This window comes from Zonotrichia albicollis, chromosome 5, assembly GCF_047830755.1.
Source record: "Zonotrichia albicollis isolate bZonAlb1 chromosome 5, bZonAlb1.hap1, whole genome shotgun sequence".
Taxonomy (NCBI): domain Eukaryota; kingdom Metazoa; phylum Chordata; class Aves; order Passeriformes; family Passerellidae; genus Zonotrichia; species Zonotrichia albicollis.
The window spans coordinates 5591261-5613002 of record NC_133823.1 but is presented as its reverse complement, the minus strand read 5'-3'; the positions used below and the strand labels follow the sequence as shown (position 1 = coordinate 5613002).

The 21742-nt window shown below is 45.7% G+C and overlaps 1 protein-coding gene across 2 annotated transcripts in view; it reads left to right on the top strand.

Moving 5' to 3' along the window:
* DDRGK1 (DDRGK domain containing 1) overlaps positions 1-3060 on the top strand; it is a 51244-nt gene extending 48184 nt beyond the window's left edge. The window contains exons 9-10 of one of the 2 annotated variants that reach the window (XR_012580347.1): positions 2361-2932; positions 3005-3060. Coding sequence is in view for 1 of the 2 variants with exons in the window: in XM_074540572.1 (XP_074396673.1) it covers positions 2361-2533 (173 nt within the window). In the remaining variant the exon portion in view is untranslated. Of the gene's footprint in view, positions 1-2360 lie in introns of both variants that reach the window. The other variant, XM_074540572.1, reaches the window with a different exon arrangement.
* Positions 3061-21742: the final 18682 nt, after the last annotated feature.

The window sequence follows — 21742 nt, the reverse complement described above, 5'->3', positions numbered from 1 at the left end:
TTTATAAATTTAATCTATTTTAATCTATCTAGTTTAATCTATTTATAAGGATCTAGTTCTAAGGATCTAGTAGGACTTGATAGCTAGATTTGTATTTTATATTTTAGTTATTTACCCATCTGCTGAAGGCCTTTTGGGCTTGCTGAGCAGCCAGCTGCAAATGGGTTTTTATATTTTATATTTTATTTATAAGGATCTAGTAGGATCTAGTTTTAAAAGTTTAATCTAGTTTAATATGTTTATAATTTTAATATCTATCTTTTTAATTTTAATACTTTAAAATTAATAATTTTAATATATATTTAATGTATTTATACTTTATAAGTTTATTCTGTCTAGTTTAATCTATTTATAAGGATCTAGTTCTAAAGATCTAGTAGGATCTAGTTCTATAAGTTTAATGTATTTTAATCTATCTAGTTTTATAATTTATAATTTTAATCTATATATTTTTAATTTTAATAATTTAAATGTAAATTTAAACTATTAAATCTATATATTTAATCTAAGTTTGTCTAGTTTAATCGATTTATAAGGATCTAGTTCTAAGGATCTAGTATAGTAGGACCTGATATCTAGATTTATGTTTTATATTTTATTTATTTACCCATCTGCTGAAGGCCTTTTGGGCTTGCTGAGCAGCCAGCTGCAAATGGGTTTTTATATTTTATTTATTAGGATCTAGTTTTGTAAATTTAATCTATTTTAATCTATCTAGTTTAATCTATTTAAAAGGATCTAGTTCTAAGGATCTAGTAGGACTTGGTATCTAGATTTATATTTATATTTTATTTATTTACCCATCCGCTGAAGGCCTTTTGGGCTTGCTGAGCAGTTAGCTGCAAATGGGTTTTTATATTTTATATTTATTTTATTTATAAGGATCTAATAGGATCTAGTTTTGTAAGTTTAATCTATTTTAATCTATCTAGTTTAATCTATTTATAAGGATCTAGTTCTAAGGATCTAGTAGGACTTGATAGCTAGATTTATATTTTCTATTTTAGTTATTTACCTATCTGCTGAAGGCCTTTTGGGCTTGCTGAGCAGCCAGCTGCAAATGGGTTTTTGTATTTTATATTTTATTTATAAGGATCTAGTAGGATCTAATTTTATAAGTTTAATCTATTTTAATGTATGTAGTTTAATCTATTTATAAGGATCTAGTTCTAAGGATCTAGTAGGACCTGCTAGCTAGATTTATATTTTATATTTTAGTTATTTACCCATCTGCTGAAGGCCTTTTGGGCTTGCTGAGCAGCCAGCTGCAGATGGGTTTTTATATTTTATATTTTATTTATAAGGATCTAGTAGGATCTAATTTTATAAGTTTAATCTATTTTAATCTATCTAGTTTAATCTATTTATAAGGATCTAGTTCTAAGGATCTAGTAGGACTTGATAGCTAGATTTATATTTTAGTTATTTACCCATCTGCTGAAGGCCTTTTGGGGTTGCTGAGCAGCCAGCTGCAAATGGGTTTTTTATATCTTATATTTTATTTATAAGGATCTAGTAGGATCTAATTTTATAAGTTTAATCTATTTTAATGTGTCTAGTTTATTTATAAGGATCTAGTTCTAAGGAAAAACAGGGTTAGGATGGGGAAGGGTGTGGAGAGGAATCCATGTGAGGAGCAGCTCAGGGCACTTGGCGTGAGGGGAGATTCATCAAATTCTGCAGCTTCATCCGCAGGGGCAGCTCTGAGCTCTGCTCTCTGGGACAGGGACAGGACCCAGGGAATGGCTGGAGCTGGGTCAGGGGGATTTATGGAGATCAGGGAAGGTTCTTCCCCCTAGAGGGTGCTGGGCACTGCCCAGGCTCCCCAGGGAATGGGCACTACCCCAAATCAGCCAAAGCTCCAGGAGAGTCTGGACCACACTGCAGCCGGGCGTGTGGCGGGAAAACTGGGAAGGGCAGAACCATTTCATATAAAAGGGGGGATTCAATACATAAAATGGAGGAGCAATACAAAAACTCAAACCACACACTACAACACCACACTCCCAGGGATGCTCAGGGATTTTTGGGGTGTCTGTGCAGGACCAGGAGCTGGATCAGTGATCCTGGTGAGTCCCATCCAGCTCAGGACACTCTGGGATCCCTGCAGCAGCTGCTGTGGAGCTCCCAGCCAGCTGTTCCCAGTGCCAGGATGTGTTCCTTGGTGCAAGAGGAGCATTCCCAGGGCCCTGGGCTGCTCTTCCAGCTCCCAGCAGTGGCCAGAAAATAAAATCCTGCCTGGCCTAGGCAGCTGAATGGGATGTTCCTGTTGCCTCAGCAGCTGGAACACCCCCTCCCAAGGCAGTGAGTGATGCCTGGGGAGGTGAGGGGAACCTCTCAGTGCTGTGTTTGCCCTGCAGGTGTGATTGATGACCGGGGAAAGTTCATCTACATCACAGCAGAGGAGATGGCAGCCGTGGCCCAGTACATCAGGCAGCGAGGCCGAGTGTCCATTGCAGAGCTGGCCCAGGCCAGCAACTCCCTCATCAACCTGCAGCCTGACAGCAGAGCTGTGGCTCCCACCCTGGCCTGAGACACACACACTGCAGGAGTTGAAGCTCTTAATGAGTAAAGCGCATAATTAAAGGCAAATGAGAAGTTCCCAGGGCCGTTGGGGGTGCCTGAAGGTAGGATGATGCTCTTCTGAAGCACCAGCTGCAAACTAAAAAGTTTTGCTTTTCCTTCTGTTAGAACTGCTCTTAAATAGTAAAAAATGATTGTACAAGATTGCCAGGAGCTCAAACACTGGTGCACCTGTAGCCAGCAAGATCAGTAATTTATCCCCTGGCAGCCAGTCTCATGTTGCTATAAACAAATTTATTGTTGTTTGCAGATTCTGATGTCTGTATCAAATTATTTGGGGTTGTTTGCATTCAGGATTCTCCAGGCTTGCTCTGCACTGTGGAGCTGTTTAACTTTGTGATGGGCACAGGTTTGTTTGCATTCAGGATTCTCCAGGCTTGCTCTGCACTGGGGAGCTGTTTTAACTTTGTGGTGGACACAGCATTTGCTGCTTTACCCAGATTGGAAGGAAAGAGTAAAAAAAAGAAAATACAAAAAGTGTGTCTTTGTTCTTGCTGAAATACATCCTGAAACCCTGGAAAGAATGGTTGCTCTGTTCAAAATTCCAGGGGCTATTTCAGGAACCCCTTGCTATACAAATATGTTTTCCTTGGTTTATGTAACATGAGAAGTTTGCTTGCAGACAAGCTGCATCATTTCCCTGTGGCCAAGAGACAGAAACCCCTCCAGGGAAGGGCTGAGTGGGCTCATTTATTTATTTATTGTGCAGGCCAGTGCTGCTGATACCAACCAGATCCTGGTGATTCATCCTTTGAAGTCAGAGCCAGCTCAGAGTGTCTGAAGGCCTCAGACACCCCCACCCCTTGGCCTCTGTGTGCTGCAGGTCTGGGGGTTTTTAAATAAAAACTTCAGGCACTCTGAGTCATGCAATTAATGTTCCAAGTTGATGATTATTAATGTGTTAATTGTATGGGTCAGTGTATTTCCTGCATAAAAATATTTTTTTTCCAATCATTCATTTATTCTCCTTTCTGAAGTCAGCAGAATTTATGTGGATGAACAGTAACTGGGGAGGACAAGAGGTTTTGTCCCTGCCAAATTTAGAGGTAACTTGTGCAGACTAAAAGCCACCTTATCAGTGGGATGAGACAGCAATAAAACAATGGAAGGAAACATTTCCTTTTCATCTCTGCACTGCTGCTGGGTGTCAGAGTGCAGGAGAGTGGAGTTCCACCAGCAGCACCACGTGCTGTGAAAGATCAGCACATCCTGAGTGCTCTGCAACCACAGCCAGCAAAGAGATTATTTAACATTTGAGGCTTGTAAAGTCTCTTTCTTAAGGATTGCATATTAAATTTTTAAAAAATATTTGGGTTTGCCATTATTTTTTGTTCTGTCTTAAATTGTTCTTGTAATAAAATTGACGATATTGAAAGAATTGCAGAGGTTTGAAAGGTTTGTTAGAAATGGGCAGGACATGACTGTGAGCTCTGCCAGCAGCTGCTCTGCCCTCCTCATCTTCTCCCTCCATTTCCATTCCTGTTCTTTTCACCCAGCACTCAGGAAAACTCATTTTCCTCTCATTTTGGGGGTGCTCTGCTGCATGTGAATTGTGAGGATTTACATGAGCCAGGAGAAAATAGGTAACAAAAAACACGAGTGGGGTTTCTATCTCTGCTGAAAACTCCTGTGGAACAAGCTCTGGTGTGCCTTCAAGGAATTGTTGCACCTCTGTGAGATTCCTGAGTGGCTGCAGGAGCTGAGGACAGCTGGGTGTTGGTGCTCTGACCCGGGGGAACAGCCACCACTAAAAACTGCAGCTCTGCTTTCTGTTAAAGGAATGTTTTGGTGTTTTCTAGGAATTCACATCCCAAGTCCCAGGAGTCCCAGCTGAAAGTCTGGAACACAATTGCTTCAGGCCATTTGTTGGGATGGGTTATAAATGAGGCAGTTCAAATCTAAGCTGCTCTTTCAGTCTGTGTCTGTGGAAGTGGAGGGGGAAGAATTCAGGGCTGTGTCCCCAAAATGACTTCCCTGGCCGAATTCAGAGCACAAGTTTAATATATCCCAAAGAGACACCAGATGGGAAGAGAGTTGTTCCCTCCCTGCTGGCACTGGGACAGGGACACCCCTGGGTGTCCTGGCTCCCTTGGGAGTTGTCCCCAATGTCCTGGGTGAGGATTGGTGGCTGAGGGTGCTGGAGTGTTGAAGTGAAGGGAGCGACCCACCTTTGTTGCTTCAGCATCTGACTCCGATTTATTGATCAACCAGGCACTTTTTATAACAGTGTTAATTCACTTCATGCATATTGCAAAACCTGAGCTCCCGATAGGCTGTAGAGAAAACTTCAGCTCCTCCTTTTGTTTACAGTACCTGAAGTTAATTTATTGAAACCAAGATCAGTGTTCTCACCATGATATGAAAAGTTCTCAAAACCTTTATATCTGTTCTCAGAATGGCCATCTGTTCCCGGAGCAGCCAAGGACAGAATATCGCTTGTTTTTGAGGAAACGGTCTGAGAATCTTGTTGTTTATATAAAAGGTGGCTGAGAACCTTAATTATTTACAGGACCAAGCCTGGGAAAGGCTGCTTTTCCCTTAGCTGAATACCTTCATGGCCTCTTTCTTTAAGCCATGTTTGAACCAGGCTCTCCACACTGGAGGAGAGGTGGAGCAAGCAGGGGGTGCTCTCCTCTCCTAATAAACCCCAGGTTTGGGTGCTAAACTTCATCTCCCTCCAGCCTTCCAGGGCCTGAGGCTCCAGGAGAGCTGGAGAGGGACTGGGGACAAGGGATGGAGGGACAGGACACAGGGAATGGACCTAAACTGACAGAGTTTGGGATACTGGGGAGAAATCCTGCCCTGTGAGGGTGCTGAGCCCTGGCACAGGGTGCCCAGAGCAGCTGGGGCTGCCCCTGGATCCCTGGAATGCCCAAGGCCAGGTTGGATGTGGCTTGGAGCACCCTGGGATAGTGGGAGGTGTCCCTGCCCATGGTTGGGGTGGCACTGGATGGGATTTAAGGTCTCTTCCCAAACCATTCCATCATTCAGTGCTATCAAGCCATGACTTTTCTCACTTTACCCCCAATTCCCTCCTTATCCCATTCCCTGCGATGAGCCTGTGCTTCTGTGGGACTCGGCTGGGGCCAAGCCCTGCCAGCCTGGCACAGTCAGCACCAAATACAGAGCAGCAAAACACTGGGAAAATGGTAAATATGGCAAAATTCTGGGCAGCACATTTTGGGTTCCTTATTTTGGGATGATCCATGTGCAAATCACTCATCAAAATCAGCCATGGGCAAGGGCAGCTCCTCCCATTGCCTCTCCTGCAAGAGACAGAATTGGGGTCATATTTTGCTTTTTGCTGATTTGTCCAATCTACTTTCATCAGTTTTAAAAAGGTTGAACTTCCCCCGTTATCTGACTTTCCAAAACAATCCCCATTTTGTGTTAAACTTTTCCATGCTTTATGCAGCATGTTTTCCCTCTGAAGTAGCACAGGACTCCCAGGTACTCTGATTGTACATGGAAGGAGGAATTATTATTATTATTATTATTATTATTATTATTATTATTAATAATAATAATAATAATAATAATAATAATAATAATAATAATAATAATAATAATAATAATAATAACAATAATAATATAAAATTTCCAGTATTTTTTCCCTGCCCTTTGCTTTTTAGTGGAATGGTAAAATTAGGACAAGTTTGTGCCAGTGAGCTTGTATTATTATTATTATTATTATTATTATTATTATACTCCAATATCTCTTTTTTCCCCTGCCCTTTGCCTTTGGGTGGACTGGCAAAATTAGGACAAGTTTGCTCCAATAAGATCATAGTAGTAGTAATAATAATAACAATAACAATAATAATTCTGTATCTACTAATAAATGCAATGATAAAATTATTATTGTATTATATTTATATAATAATTTTATATGGGCTAATAAATATAGTAATAAAAATTATTCTATTATTGCTATTATTATTATTATTATTATTATTATTATTATTATTATTATTATTATTATTATTAGCTCATTGGAACAAACTTGTCCTAATTTTGCCATTCCACCCAAAGGCAAAGGGCAAAATAAATTTTAAAAAGAGATTGAAAACCTTTGTCTACAGAGCACACAAGGTGAGATCTCATCAAGGAAAACTCCAGCTTCTTGTTTGATGGAAAAATGGAGTTTATGCAAAGAATTTACAGGTTAAAAAATAAACTTAAAAGCAACAAAATGTCACAACTTTTCATTTTATTTCTTTGTGATAGAAAAGAACTACCCATCACCCTCAGGGTCTGAGTTTCCTCTGTAACTATGGATACTAGGAACAGATTTGGGGGTTTTTTTCCTTGTTTGGGGTTCTGTTCTAATTCATGTTCATCATTTGAGGAAAATGTTAAATATCACAAGATGGCAGTGAATTACAAAGCTGCAATATTCCCCTCTGCACAGGAACAGCCACGTTCTGCATTCACAGATTTCTTTCTTTTTAACCCCAAAAGCAAATCCAGATCATTAATACCAATCTGTGGCTGCAGGGATCCCTGAAAAATAAAAAACCTGATACCCAGGGAAGTCTTGTGCCTGCAGCACTGCAGGGATGGCACTTTAATTCTTTTCATCTTCTTTGATAAAAAAGAAAAATTAAAACAAAGGAGGGGAGAAATGTCTCCTTCCTGCCCTGAAGACAGAAGAACATTTTGTGAAGAACATTTATGATCTCTCTGCATCCATCAAACATGACATTTTCTATCCCTGGGGACAAGGTGGAACAATGAGTGGCATCAGCTGCTGCCTGGGCCTGGTTTTGGGGCAACTGGGATAAAACCCCACACGTGGGATCCATGGGATGGGATGGGATGGGATGGGATGGGATGGGATGGGATGGGATGGGATGGGATGGGATGGGATGGGATGGGATGGGATGGGATGGGATGGGATCCATGGGATGGGATCCATGGGATGGGATGGGATGGGATGGGATGGGATGGGATGGGATGGGATGGGATGGGATGGGATGGGATGGGATGGGATGGGATGGGATGGGATGGGATGGGATGGGATCCATGGGATGGGATGGGATGGGAAGGGAAGGGAAGGGATGGGATGGGAAGGGAAGGGAAGGGAAGGGAAGGGAAGGGAAGGGAAGGGAAGGGAAGGGAAGGGAAGGGAAGGGAAGGGAAGGGAAGGGAAGGGAAGGGAAGGGAAGGGAAGGGAAGGGAAGGGAAGGGAAGGGAAGGGAAGGGAAGGTGATGGGATGGATGCGAAGCTGCAGCTCTTGTTTGTAGCCCTGAGGAACGAGGCTGAGCTGCAGCTCCAGCTCGTCCCACGCTCCCTGTGGTGCCTCCACACAGGCAGAGGAGGCTCCCAGCCACCCTCTGCCATCTGCACCCTGTGCTGCCACGTTTTCTCCCTGCTGCCGTTTCCATCAGGGCACTGAGTGTGGCATTAACTCCTTGAGAGTGTCTCAGGGGTCTCTGTGGTCATGATGACCCTGAGATTTGTTAGAGAGTCCTTTTTCCCAGCCTGGCAGCCAAAGAAGGAGTCAGGATTCTTCTGTTCTGGTTTTCAAGTTGTTTATTTGCTGTTATCTGTAACATTATTTTTCTGACCTGCTGAGATCTGTCCAGCAGGTTGGGTTTGGCACACTGACACCCTCTGGGCCATGTTATCTTTTATACTAAAAACTACCTGTACTTTATTTACAATAATTTTCCAAGACCTATCACCTATGTTAGACAGTTTGTCTCTACTCTAAACCAATCCAAAAGTGCCACCATCACAGCAGAAGATGGAGACCAAGAAGAAGAAGAAGAAAGACAGGTCCATCTTGCCTCCTGAACCCCCATCTAAAACCTCCAAAATTCTACATTTCACCCTGTGATAAACTATTAGTGTACTTATTTGTGGCTTGTGAATCCTCATATAAGGTTGGTAATTGTTTCCATGGGCTAAGATCAAAGGCACAGGTGTTTGTGACTCCGTGCCAAGGTGTCTGAGCCCCCTGCCAGGATCTGGAGTCCTGCAGGGCAGCCAGAGGAATGTGCTGGGTTCTGGCAGGGGGGCTCTTGCTGCAGCAGCCACCTCTGAGCCGCTCTCCATCCTGGGGCTGAGCTCAGCAGATCTTCAGGGTCCTCCCAGGGAGGCCAGTCCGGCACTGGATGCGCCCAAAGCTCCCAAAATACAACATGAGCATGATCCTGGTGTGTCCCAGCATTGGGGTGGCAGCAGCACCAGGGCACTGAGCTGGGGCACCTCCAGTGCTGGGGGTGGTTTTGGGGACTGAGGAAAGGTCTGGAGCACCAGGAGGAGCTGAGAGGGCTGGGAAGGGGCTCAGCCTGGAGAAAAGGGGGATCAGGGGGGCCCTTGTGGCTCTGCACAGCTCCTGACAGGAGGGGACAGCCAGGGAACAGGGACAGGAGGAGAGGGAACGGCCTCAGGCTGGGCCAGGGGAGCTTTAGATTCGATATTTCAGAAAAATTCTTCATGGAAAGGGTTGAAGGGACTCCATCGAGGGCAATAGTGGAGTCCCCATCCCTTGAAGGACTTTAGAATTGTGTGGATGTGGCACTTGGGAACACGGTCAGTGGTGTCCTTGGCAGTGCTGGGTTCATGATTACACTGGATGATCTCAGAGGGCTTTTCCAGCTTTAATGACTCCATGATTTGGGATCATGGCCGTTAAATGGAATTGTTAGTGTATTTTTTGGAGGACCCTGCAGATTCAGGCTGACATTCTGCCAGTCTCCCGTGGCCCTGCCGGGTCCCAATGTCCCTGCTCGGGTGTGCGCTGAGCTCTGCCCGGGACATCCCCGGGCCATCCCCGATTCACCCGCGCTCCTCCGGCCCCCCTCGCCACCCCGGCTGCTCCAGGAGGTGGCAGCAGCAGCTCTCGCATCCCCCTCCTGCACACGTTTCCATGGCAACGGCAGCCAAGCATCCCCCGGAGCATCCCCAGAGCTTGGAGGGGTGACCACAAAGCTGGGGACATCTCACCATCTCTGTGAGGGCCCGAATGAGGGATGTGGGACTCCTGGGGTTCTCCAAAATGCAGTTTATTGTATCCAGGATCATGGGTGACAGAGCTGTGCCTACAGCTGTCAGCTCCAGCTGCAGGCAGGCCTGCAGACCCTGAGTTTAGGTCACATTGCATTATAGACTTTTCTTTTGGTCACATTGCATTCTATACTTTCCTTTGCTGAGCATCTTCATACATTAGAACCAATCTATACCTTAACTTTTATCTCTAGCCTGTCATAACTACTGTCATTACCATATTCATGTTGCTGTTCTCCAATCACTAAAAGTCAGTGCATTACAGTTTAAGCTAGAAGTTGTTTTCAGTTTTCTTGCAATGGAAAATTCTGAGACCTTTTTTCTACTTGCAACATTTGCTGCCTTGTTTGCCTGTGCTGTCTTTCTGCTTGGTAAAAACATCTTCTTGTTTGGGGTGGGTTTATCCTTTGTTCTTTGTCATAAAAACCCCTTCTAACTAACACACCCTTTGCCTCTTCGGTTATCCAGTGTCACTGACTCAGCAATTCTTATCTTCTATATCAAAACTTGCTTCCAGCTGTATTCCTTCTTCAGACTCTACATTCAAAAATCTTTCTGCTAACCATACACATCTGTGAGACTTCCTTGTCAAACTTTCATCCTTCCCAACACGTCTCAACCCCTGTTCCAGCTTCTCACGGCTCAGCAGGGCTGGGGGCTCTGCTTCTCACCCAGCATTGAGACATTGAGGTGACAGCTGGGATATTGGGGTCAAATTAACCAAAATTTCCGAGTTTTACCTCTTTTATCAAGATGGAAAAGCCATGGGAGGAATGACACCATTCCTGGATGCACTGGAAAGGGCAGGATTGCCACAAAAGCTGTGCAGCATCATCAGAGCAGGCCAGGAGCAGGGAATTCTTTGAGGGTTTATCTTGTGTTTGTGGGGTTCCCAGACAAAGAAAGGAATGATTAATCTGATTCCATGTTCTTAGACGGCTCATTTATTATTTTAAGATATTCAATTATATAGAGAATACTGTACTAAACTGTACTAAAAAACACAGGAAGGATACAGACAGAAGTCTAAAAAGATAATAATGAAAACTCGTGACTCTTTCCAGAGTCCTGGCACAGCTTGGCCCTAACTGGCCAAAAAGTGAAAACAACTCACATGAAACCAATGAAACAATCACCAGTTGGTAAACAATCTCCAAACACATTCCAAAGCAGCAAAACACAGGAGAAGCAAATGAGTTAAGAATTGTTTTCCTTTTCTCTGAGGCTTCTCAGCTTCCCAGGAGAGAAATCCTGGCAAAGAGATTTTTCCAGAAAATATGGCAGTGACAGGTTTAGATGCTGCTGCTGCTGGGCAGAGGCTCCAGAGGGTTTGGGAAGGGCTGTTCCAGCCTCCCAACAGGGGAAGCTGCTTAGCACAGGGGTGTGATGCTGAGAGCTCATTAGTGTTTGTTAATGAGCCTCGAGAGCAGAGAGCACCCTGCGGGTTTGCACAGAGAGCTTTTGGCAATCAGGTGTGGCATTACACTGAGCTGTCCCTGGGGATGTGTCCCTCCACCTGTGGCCAATGCCACTCCCAGCAGGGCAGGTGATGAGCTCTGGGATCCTGGGAGGTGGAGAGCTGTGGGATGCAGCTCAGGGCTGTGCTGGAGAGCTCCAGGGAAGGGTTTCCCATAGAATTACAGAATCTGGGGGAAAAAACCTTGAAGATCATCTCATTCTATCCTCTGCCATGGCAGGGACACCTCCCACTATCCCAGGTGGCTCCAAGCCCTGTCCAACCTGGCATTGGACACTGCCAGGGATCCAGGGGCAGCCACAGCTTCTCTGGGCACCCTGTGCCAGGGCCTGCCCACCCTCACAGGGAAGAATTCCTGCCCAATCTCCCATCCATCCCTGCCCTCTGGCAGTGGCAGCCATTCCCACTTTCAGCATCCTTCCCTGGAGTCAGGACACAGCTCCAAGTGCTGCTCAAGGAGGGCAAGGGCCGTGTTTGGTTGTTTCAAGTTCTGAAGACTTCTCTGTTAAGTCAATAAATTCCATTTGCCTGATCAATCTGATGCTTTCATCCCTGGAAGTGTCCAAGACCAGGTTGGAGCAATCTGGGACAGTGAAAGTTGTCCCTGGAATGAAATGGGATTTAAGATCCCCTCCAACCCCACCCAAGCACTGGGGGGATCACTCAGCCCCCCTGATTTGTTCTCCTGTTGTCTCAAGCCCTGGAGCTGGTTCATCCCCAGCAGAGAGCAGGAACAGCACAGGCCCTGTCCTGGGGCTGCTTTCCAGCTGCTCCATCTTTCCCTCTGGCATTCAGCGCCAGCCAGAGGTGCTGACAGTGCTGGTGTCACCCTGCTGGGCCTGACACAGCACAAACAGACACTGCCCTGCTGCTGTTCCAGCCCTGCTGACCAGAGAGGGACTGACACAGCAGATACACACAGAACAACACACATCATCATCATCATCATCATCATCATGCCTTTGGGATCCTGAGCAATCTGCACTTGTGCAGTTTCAGGTTTCTTCTCTAGAAGGACTCCACCTGTTTTTCATGGGAATTTCCTGTGACCATGTTCACAGGGGTTCTTGGATGAGGGAAGAGACGAGGATCTGACTCTATGTTTCAGAAGGCTGATTTATTATTTTATTATATATATTAGATTAAAACTATACTAAAAGAATAGAAGAAAGGATCTCATCAGAAGGCTAGCTAAGAATAGAATAGAAAAGAATGATAACAAAGGTTTGTGGCTCAGACTCCCTGTCCAAGCCAGCTGACTGTGATTGGCCATTAATTACAAACAACCACATGAGACCAATCCCAGATGCACCTGTTGCATTCCACAGCAGCAGATAATCAATGTTTACATTTTGTTCCTGAGGCTTCTCAGCTTCTCAGGAGGAAAAATCCTAAGGAAAGGATTTTTCATCAAAAGATGTCTGCGACAATTTCCCTGGACAGATCCTGACGTATTTCAGAATGTGAGCAGCTCTGAAGGGCTGCAGCTTTCAGCAGCTCAGCTCTGGGTGAGCTGCACTGTCCCAGGCCATGTCCCCACGGTCTGGGGAGCCAGGAGAGGAGGAGCAGGATGGCACAGGGCCAGGACAGGGAGCTCAGCTGAGCTGCCCAGCTCCACAGAACCCACTCAAGGAGAGTGGGAAAGGCACAGCTCAGCTTTCCTGGGCTGCTGGAGAGATGCTGCATGTCTCTGTCTGCTTTTCCCCCTTGCTGCTTTTCCCTGCTGTCATTATTTGCCTGACTGGCAGGAAGGATTCACACTGACTTAGCAGAAGTACATTCACATGCACACTCATCCCAGAGAGCTGCCACTCACCAGCATGCCAAGATATTTTGGGTAAATTGAAATGGAGTAGAATGAAGCCAGAATGCAAAGCAAACTGCTTGTGCAGACAGCACAAAGCACTGGGGATGTTTGCAAAGGACCTTGGTGTTCTCTGCTGGAAGGTTGATTATGCCAGGAAAATCATCCAGCCTGCTGCCCAAAGCAGCCTGAGCTTCACTGTGGCATTCACACTCTCTGGAAAAATCCCTTTGCCCAGGATTCTTCTCCTGGGAAGCTGAGAAGCCTCAGAGAAAAAGGGAAACAATTCTTAACTCATTTGCTTCTCCAGTGTTTTGCTGCTTTGGAATGTGGTTGGAGATTGTTTAAACAACAGGTGATTGTTTGATTGATTTCATGTGAGTTATTTTTGCTTTTTGGCCAATTGGGGCCAAGCTGTGTTGGGACTCTGGAGAGAGTCAGGAGTTTTCATTATTATCTTTTTAGCCTTCTGTCTGTATTCTTTGCTGTAGTTTAGTTTAGTATTCTTTATATAGTATAGAACATAAAATAACAAATTAGCCTTCTGAGAACATGGAGGCAGATTCATCATTCTCCTGTGTTGTGCTCATGTGGAATGTGTTTGGAGATTGTTTACCCACAGGTGATTGTCCCATTGGATTCTGCTGGGAGTTGTTTTCACTCTTTGGCCAATCAGGGCGAACCTCTGGGAAGAGTCATGAGTTTTCATTATTATCTTTTTAGCATTTAGTAAGAATCCTTTCTGTATTCTTTAGTGTAGTATAGTAGTCTTTAATATAATGTAGAATATAAAATAATAAATCAGCCTTCTAAGAACATGGAGTCAGATTCATCATTTCCTCCTTCATCCTGGGGACCCAGCAAATGCCACAGCCTTGGACATCTCAGCGTGTGAATGTCACTCATTTCATGTCCTATCATGACACGAGGCCGTCCCCAGCTCTGCTGGCATTTCCCAGAGGAGATTCCCACCCCAGAGCTGCCATTCCCTGGGGGATGCAGATCCCTGGCACTGCAGCATCCCCCCCTGCATCCCTGCATCGGTGACACCTGGCCTGGTTGCCATGGGAACCCGCGGTGTCCCCGTGTCCCCTGCAGCCCTGGGTATCCGTGCCCTGAGCAGAGCTTTCCCCGCTCTCCTGCACTGGAGCAGCCCCTGGGGCTGGGAATGGGCTCCCAGCTGGGGATGCTGCTGGAATTGGTGGCAGTGAGGGCAGCCTGGGGTCACTCTGCACCCCAGGAGTATTCCCCAGCTCCAGCTGCTGTTGGCCAGGCTGGAGGCAGCAATTCCAGGCTCTCCCAAATCCAGGATTGTTCACATCTGCACATTTTGGATGCTGGTGGGGAGGTGAGTGAGCAGAGCTGGCCAAATATTGCCAGGAAGCCTCTCTCTTGGAAAAAAAAAAACCCTGAAAACCATTAGCATCCACGCCATGTATCCATCCCCAGAATCAGAACATTCAGGTATGTTTTTAGTCAAGATGCAGAGGGTGTTGACTCTGATCCGTTTCAGGGTGGGGTTGATGCTGTTGAACAAAATCCCACAGAACCATGGGATGGTTTCGGTTGGAAAGAACCTTAAAGCTCATCCAGTCCTACCCCTGCCATGGGCAGGGACATTTTCCACAATCCCAGGTGGCTCCAAGCCCTGTCCAGCCTGGCCTTGGACACTTTCAGGGATCCAGGAGCAGCCACAGCTGCTCTGGGCACCCTGTGCCAGGGCTCAGCACCCTCAGAGGGAACAATTCCTGCCCAATATCCCATCTAACCCTGTCCTCCGTCAGTTTATGTCCATTCCCTCTTGTCCTTGCCCATGTAAAAAGTTGCTCTCCTTCTTTCTCACAAGCCAGAAGTTGAATCTTTGGAAGAGCCTTTTGGGATTATCAGGTGCTAAACTTTTGGGATCCATGTAGGTATTTTATCTTTGCAGCATCTCACAGCAGTAATTCCTTGTTTGGCTGTGCAGGTGATGGAGAGCAGGTCTCCTTTCTGTCTGATCTGTCCTACCCAAGTGTCACTTGATTGCTCATTTGTCCCCAGTTCTGTGTCCTGACAGAGGAGCCAGCAAGGAATTGTCCACATCCTTTTCCCAGCCGCCCTTAATGTTTTTAATTTGTTTCAATCCAATTCAAATCCTCCTTGGTCACCCCTCCAACAGGAGCTATCACATCTCTGCACCTTCCCTCACTCCTCCACTGTGGCATTCACATTCTCTGAAAAATCCCTTCACCCAGGGTTTTTCTCCTGGGAAGCTGAGAAACCTCAAAGAAAAAATAAAACAATTCTTATCTCATTTGCTTCTCCTGTGTTGTGCTCATGTGGAATGTTTGGAGATTGTTTACCCACAGGTGATTGTTCCATTGGATTTCTGCTGAGTTGTTTAAACTCTTTGGCCAATCAGGGCCAAGCTGTGTCAGGCCTTTGGAAAGAGTCACAATTTTTCATTATTATCTTTTTAGCCTTCTGTAAGTATCCTTTCGTATTGTTTAGTATAGTTTAGTATAGTATTGTTTAATATAATATAGTATCATAAAATAATAAATTAGCCTTTTGAGAACATGGAGTCAGATTCGTTATTCCTGCCTTCATCAGGGCTTCCCTGCAAATACAAAACTCTACAAATCTTCCCCAAAATTCCTAACAGGGGTGATCAGGATGAACCCAAACCCTTCAGAGCATTCCTGGGGGGGCTGGAGGACCCCAGGGACCTCGTTGGCAGCCTCTGATCCCTTACATAACCACTGGCTCTGTTTGTTTTTCTTTCCCCACTTTTATTTCGTGTGTGCTCCTCCCTGAAGCCGCTTAGGACGGCGCTAAACCCCAGCTCAGCCGGGCTCTGCTCTGCTCCTGCTGACTCACTGAGCACTTTCCTTGCAAGAAAAAGCCTCCCCCTTCCTCCCAGCACCCCAAAGGATGACACTGGCTCCACCACCCCCTTCTCCATGTGCTCACCCACCACCTCTGGCGCTGACGGGTTTTATCCCCTCTTGTTTTACCAGATTCAGGATATTCGTGGTTTCTCCCCTGTGTGGTGACTCTGATTTGGGACACGCTGCCCATGAGATCATGCTCAGGTGGACTTCTCAAAGTGTTGCCCAAGGCCTTGGTCGTCCTCAGAAACACCAGCCTGCCAAATCTGCCCCCCAAAATAAATCCCAAACTTGCAGAGGCAGCACAGGCTGGGTGTGGGAATGGGTGTGCAGGAGGCACTGAAGTCCTGTACAAGGCCCTGGATGTTTTTCTGACTTAGTTTCACCTTGCCAGGGGATTTTTCATAAAACACAACGTGTTCTGCTCTTGCTTTGAGCAACATTGTCCTCCAAAACCTCTGTTGTGTTGTTTGTGTGCAAACACACTCAGCAGATGGACACATACACACACATTTTCTGTGAAATCCCACCTGCTAAACCCCCCTTGCTAAGGCAGATCAGGAGTTTTGGGGCCTCACTGAAACCTCTTTGCTCTGCAGGGTGACTGTGTAGAAGCCCTGGTCCATCCAGGTCTTTTTTATCTATGCTTGTGTCTTTTTTGGAAAGTAAACGAATTTTTGTGGGCCCTGGAACAAAAGCTTTGCATCGTCTCCAGAAGAGCCCAACCAGTTTGCTGCTGGGAGAATCATGGAATCTCCTGAGCTGGAAGGGACCCACAAGGATCATCACTCCAACTCCTGGCCCTGCACAGGACAATCCCAAAAATCAGAACACGTGTCTGAGAGAATTGTCCAAATGCCTCTTGAGCACAGGCACAGCCAGGGGCTGGGACTGGGATAGGACACTTTTACAGCCTTCCCAAATTCTGCAGCTCCTCCAGCCCAGTTTCAAACTCTTCCTCCCCCAGACCAGTCCCAGAGTGGTGGCTCCAATGGCTCAGCCCGAGGCAGCTTTTCCCTTTGTGATGCTAAACATCCAGGAAGGGATAATCAAATTATATCCACACAATTACATGGAGAGCATCCCAGAGGGATTTGTCCTTTGTCCCTTCAGGAGGGACACTGGATCTCTCAGAGAGGCTAAGCACCCTCAAGACATTGAACAAAGAGATGGGAGAGATGATTTGGCCACCTTGGGCCAACCTTTTTGAGCACTCCTGGTCTGTGACCGTGTTCACAGGGGTCTTAGGATGAGGGAAGAGATGAGGATCTGACTCCATGTTTCAGAAGGCTTGATTTATTATGATATATATTACATTAAAACTAAACTAAAAGAATAGAAGAAAGGATCTCATCAGAAGGCTGGCTAAGAGTAGAAAAAGAATGGAATGATACCAAAAGCTTGTGTCTTGGACAGAGAATCTGAGCCAGCTGACTGTGATTGGCCATTAATTACAAACAACTCTATGAGACCAATCACAGATGCACCTGTTGCATTCCACAGCAGCAGATAATCAATGTTTACATTTTGTTCCTGAGGCCTCGCAGCTTCTCAGGAGGAAAAATCCTAAGGAAAGGATTTTTCAGAAAATATCACGGCTACACTGGACTTGCTCACCTCCTTCCCACCATGACAGTGCTGTCTCTCCCAGCTCCTTCACCTCTCTGGGGAGTTTTCGGGGCGCTGCCCCCCACCCTGAGCGCTCTGCGGTGTCCCCTCACGTCCCCTTTCCATGGCACAGCCTGGGGGGAGCAGCTGCTTCCCGGCTGGAGCGTTGCTGCCGCCGGGGTTGCGCAATCCTGGGATGAATCAGCCGCACATCTGGGCCCCTGCCGCGGCTGCACCGTCACATTTTCCCCTCCATCCCAGCCCCACAGAGCTCTTAAGCGCCGGGAAGGCGGCGATCCAGGCCGGGCTGCCTGGCTGCGAACAGGGAGGGAGGCAGGGAGAGGAAGCCGGGCTGGCTTTGCCTTGCAGGGGAAATGTTAAACGCTGCCATCAAATAACTGGGTCATGTCCCTGTGCCTGCCTGAGCCGGGGTGAGAAATCAGGGCTGTGCTCTCACTCTGCTCTGAGCTTCCCTGGGCCCTGCACTTGACTGTCCACGTCCTGCTCCAGGCTTTGGGGCACAGGGATGCTCCTGAGGCTTGGGTGTTTAGGGCTGGGACTATTATTATTATTATTATTATTATTATTATTATTATTATTATTATTATTATTATTATTATTATTATTATTATTATTATTATTAATAATAATAATAATAATAATAATAATAATAATAATAATAATAATAATAATAACTATTGTGTTTTATTTCTTATTATATTTATTATATTTATATTAATGTTATTATTGCATTTTTAATATTTTCTTATTATATATTATTATATTATAATATATTATATTATATTATATTATAATATAATATATATTATTATATTATAATATAATAATATAAAAATATATATATTATTATATTTTTTAATTTTATATTATTATATTATATTATAATATAATAATATAAAAATATATATATTATTATATTTTTTAACCCGGTCAATCCCAGGGGCAAGCTCGGGGTGAGCAGAAGGAGCTGGGAGGATGAGGATGGATAAAGAGAGGCTGGGGATGGAGAAGGAGAGGATTGGACTTGGCTCCCCTCATCCTGCTCCTGGCTTTGAAGCAGAGGGATGCTCCTGAGGCTTGGATTTTTAGGGCTGGGATTTATTGTTATTGTTATTATTAAATATTTATTATAAGATTATGATGATGCTGATGATGATGCTGATGATATTATTATTATTATTATTATTATTATTATTATTATTATTATTATTATTAATAATAATATTAACTTGGTCAATCCCAGGGCAGCCAGGGGCAAGTTCAGGGTGAGCAGAAGGAACTGGGAGGATGAGGATGGATGAGGAGAGGCCGGGGATGGAGATATAGAGGCTGGATAAGGAGAAAGAAAGGATGGAAATGGAGTAAAAGAGGATGGGAGTGGGTAAAGGAAGATGGGAATGGGGAAAGGGAAGCTGGGGATGGAGAAATAGAGGCTGGGTATGGAGAAAAAGAGAATGAAAAAGGATGGGAATGGGGAAATGGAGAATTGGATGGAGAGGGGGAGGTTGGGGATGAATATGGGAGGCAGGAGGTGAAGAAAGGGAAGATGGGGATGGAGAAATAGAGGCTGGGTATGGAGAAAAAGAGGATGGAAGTGGATAAAGGAAGATGGGAATGGGGAAAGGAAGGACAGGGATGGAAAAGTAGAGGCTGGGTATGGAGAAACAGAGGGTGGGAGAGGATGGGAATAGGGAAAGGGAAGATGGAGAAATAGGGGCTGGGTATGGAGAAAAAGAGGATGTGAGACGATTAAAGAAGATGGGAATGGGGAAAGGGAGGACGGAGATAGAAAAATGGAGGCTGGGTGTGGAGAAAATGAGAATGGAAGTGGATAATGGATCATGGGAATGGGGAAAAGGAGGATGCGGATGGAGAAGGGGAGGCTGGGGATGAATAAAGGAGACTGGAGGTGAAGAAAGGGAAGATGGGGATGGAGAAATAGAGGCTGGGTATGGTGAATTCTCCCCCAGCAAGCCCCTGGAGCCTTTCCCCAGCCCATTTACCCCTCCCTCAAGCTGGGGGGCTGGATGGGGGCACCGGGCGCTGCTGGGGCCCCTCCCGGGGGCTGTGGCTGCGGGAGGGGCAGCGGGGGCCGCCGTGTCCCCGCTCACACGGCCGAGTGTCGCTGTGCATCATTGTCACCCAGCACGGCTCGGATCGCCACCGGCGGGAGGGATGCGGGAGGAGCATCCCTGCCCCCAGCCCCAAATTCCCGCTTTTCCCGGGATGCGGGGAGGAAAGGAGGCAGGGGAATGGGGAGGGAGGGGTGTCACAGCTGGAGTAAAGCCCGAGGAGGTTGTTTGGTGAGTGGTTTTCCTCCTGGGGGTGTGATTTCTGCTCCTGCCCACTCGTTTCCCTTCTGGAAGAAGTGGGAGATATCAGGTGCAAAATCACGAGGTGGTGGCGAGAAGGGAAAAGGAGGGTGTGGATCACACATTGCCGTGGTACAGACAGCCCCTTCCACAAAAAAGCCTAAAAACAACCCCCAAAACAAACAAACAAAAAACAACAACAAAACCACAAAAAACCAACCAAACAAAAAAAAAGCCCACCAAAAATAAGAACAAAACCAAAAGAAACTACAAAAAGAAACCCCCCATAAAACCCACAGAACAAATTAAAAAACACAAAAACCCAAAAAAACCTAAAAAACCCCAAACAAGCAAAAAATAAAAACAAACAAAAAAAAAAACCAAATCCCTCTCCAAAAAGTCAAACAAAAAAACCCACCAAAAAAAAACCAAAATAAAAAAACCACACAAAAAACCCACACACCAAAAAAGAAAAAAAAAAGAAAAAAAAAAACACAAAAAACCCCACCAAAAACAAAACAAAAACAAAACAAAAAAACCCCACAACACTTTTTAGAGGAAAAACCAGGAATCTGGGGAGATGTGTCCGCAAATACAGAGCTGGTTCCTTTAGGCTGTGCATCCCAGAGGTGCCAGTCTGGTCCTTCTCTCTGCTGGGAGGCACCGAGGAGCTCAAACTGGGCCCTTGGACCTTTCCCAGCAGGATTTGTCCTCTGTGAATCATTGCCCCTGGGCTGCCTCATTCACCCAGGCACAGCAGTGGGTGATGGAGAGAAGGGGACACCAGGGAGAACCTCTGTGCTCCGATTTAATCTCATTATCAATCAATAATCAAAGGTTGATCCAGCCCAGCCACCAGCACCCTCCTCTCCCTCCGACCAGAGAAAGGAGGAGAATTTCTACAGTGTCTCGGTTGGGAAAGACAGGAGTCTGCTAAGGAAGGCAGGAGCCTCCCCTGAAATGGAAAAAGTAAACCCTCCCCACCCCTCTGAATTGCTATAAATTTTAAATTAAGGGGCTCTCAGGCAAAAATATGGGAGCAGGAAATAACAGTTCTTTAATAGGGAAAGGAAAAAAAATAAAGGATAAAATAAACAATGCAGTACACTAGAACAACATTGACAAAGTCAGAACCCAACCTGACACCCTGTGGGTCAGGCTGTTAGTGGCAGTCCCATTGGAATTGTGGCTGCAGCCCTCCTGCAGTGTCAGGGGTGGTTCTGTTGGAGCAAGGGGGTCCTGTAGAGAAGGATGGATTCTTCCTCTGAAGATCCAGTGGAAGAGGCAGCTGCTGTTGCTCTGGGGAATCCCGTGGAGAAAGCCGTGCTGGTGTCTCAAAACCTCTGGATTATATCTGGGTAGGAATGCTTGGCTCCTCCCAATGGGCTCACATCTCCCAATGGGATGCTGCAGTTCTTATCAGCCATGCAGTGACATTCAATAGCTGTTATCAGCAGATGTCCCCTCCCGAGGGAGGTGTGATTGTGGTCACTCAAAGAGAGAGATAAGGCAAACTGCCCACTTGACCAAAGATAATCTGCCATACAGATGGTAATGGAAAACATCTTGCTTTGCAATCTTTAACATCCAGCTAACTCAGGTCACGGGCCTGCCCTGATTTTTCCCTGCCATTTCCAGATGATTATATTTGAAGTGTTACAATTTAGAGGGCAAAAAGGCAGCAGAGCCCTGGTGCAGAGGGCAGGGAGTTTGAGCTTGGTCTCATTAACCAGCAAACCACAACGAGCGGCGATGTTTCTGTCGGGGTTTGCTGGAACAAATCCAACATTCAGCTCCCCAATTATCCAATTACTGCTAATTCCCATCAATAATGCAATTATGGTGGGTGCACATAGGCCTCTGAGCATCTCCTGTGCTCAGGAGTCAGCACAGCAAGTAACCAGCTGTGAGGGTGCCAGTCCTGTCTTTCTCTGGGTCAGGATTGAAGGCACTTGAGACAATATTTCATTTCAGACTCAAGTGTTTATTACTTGTTAACAGCAAAACAGCCAGCCCCTTCCACAGAAAAACAAAAAGAAAAAACCAAACCAA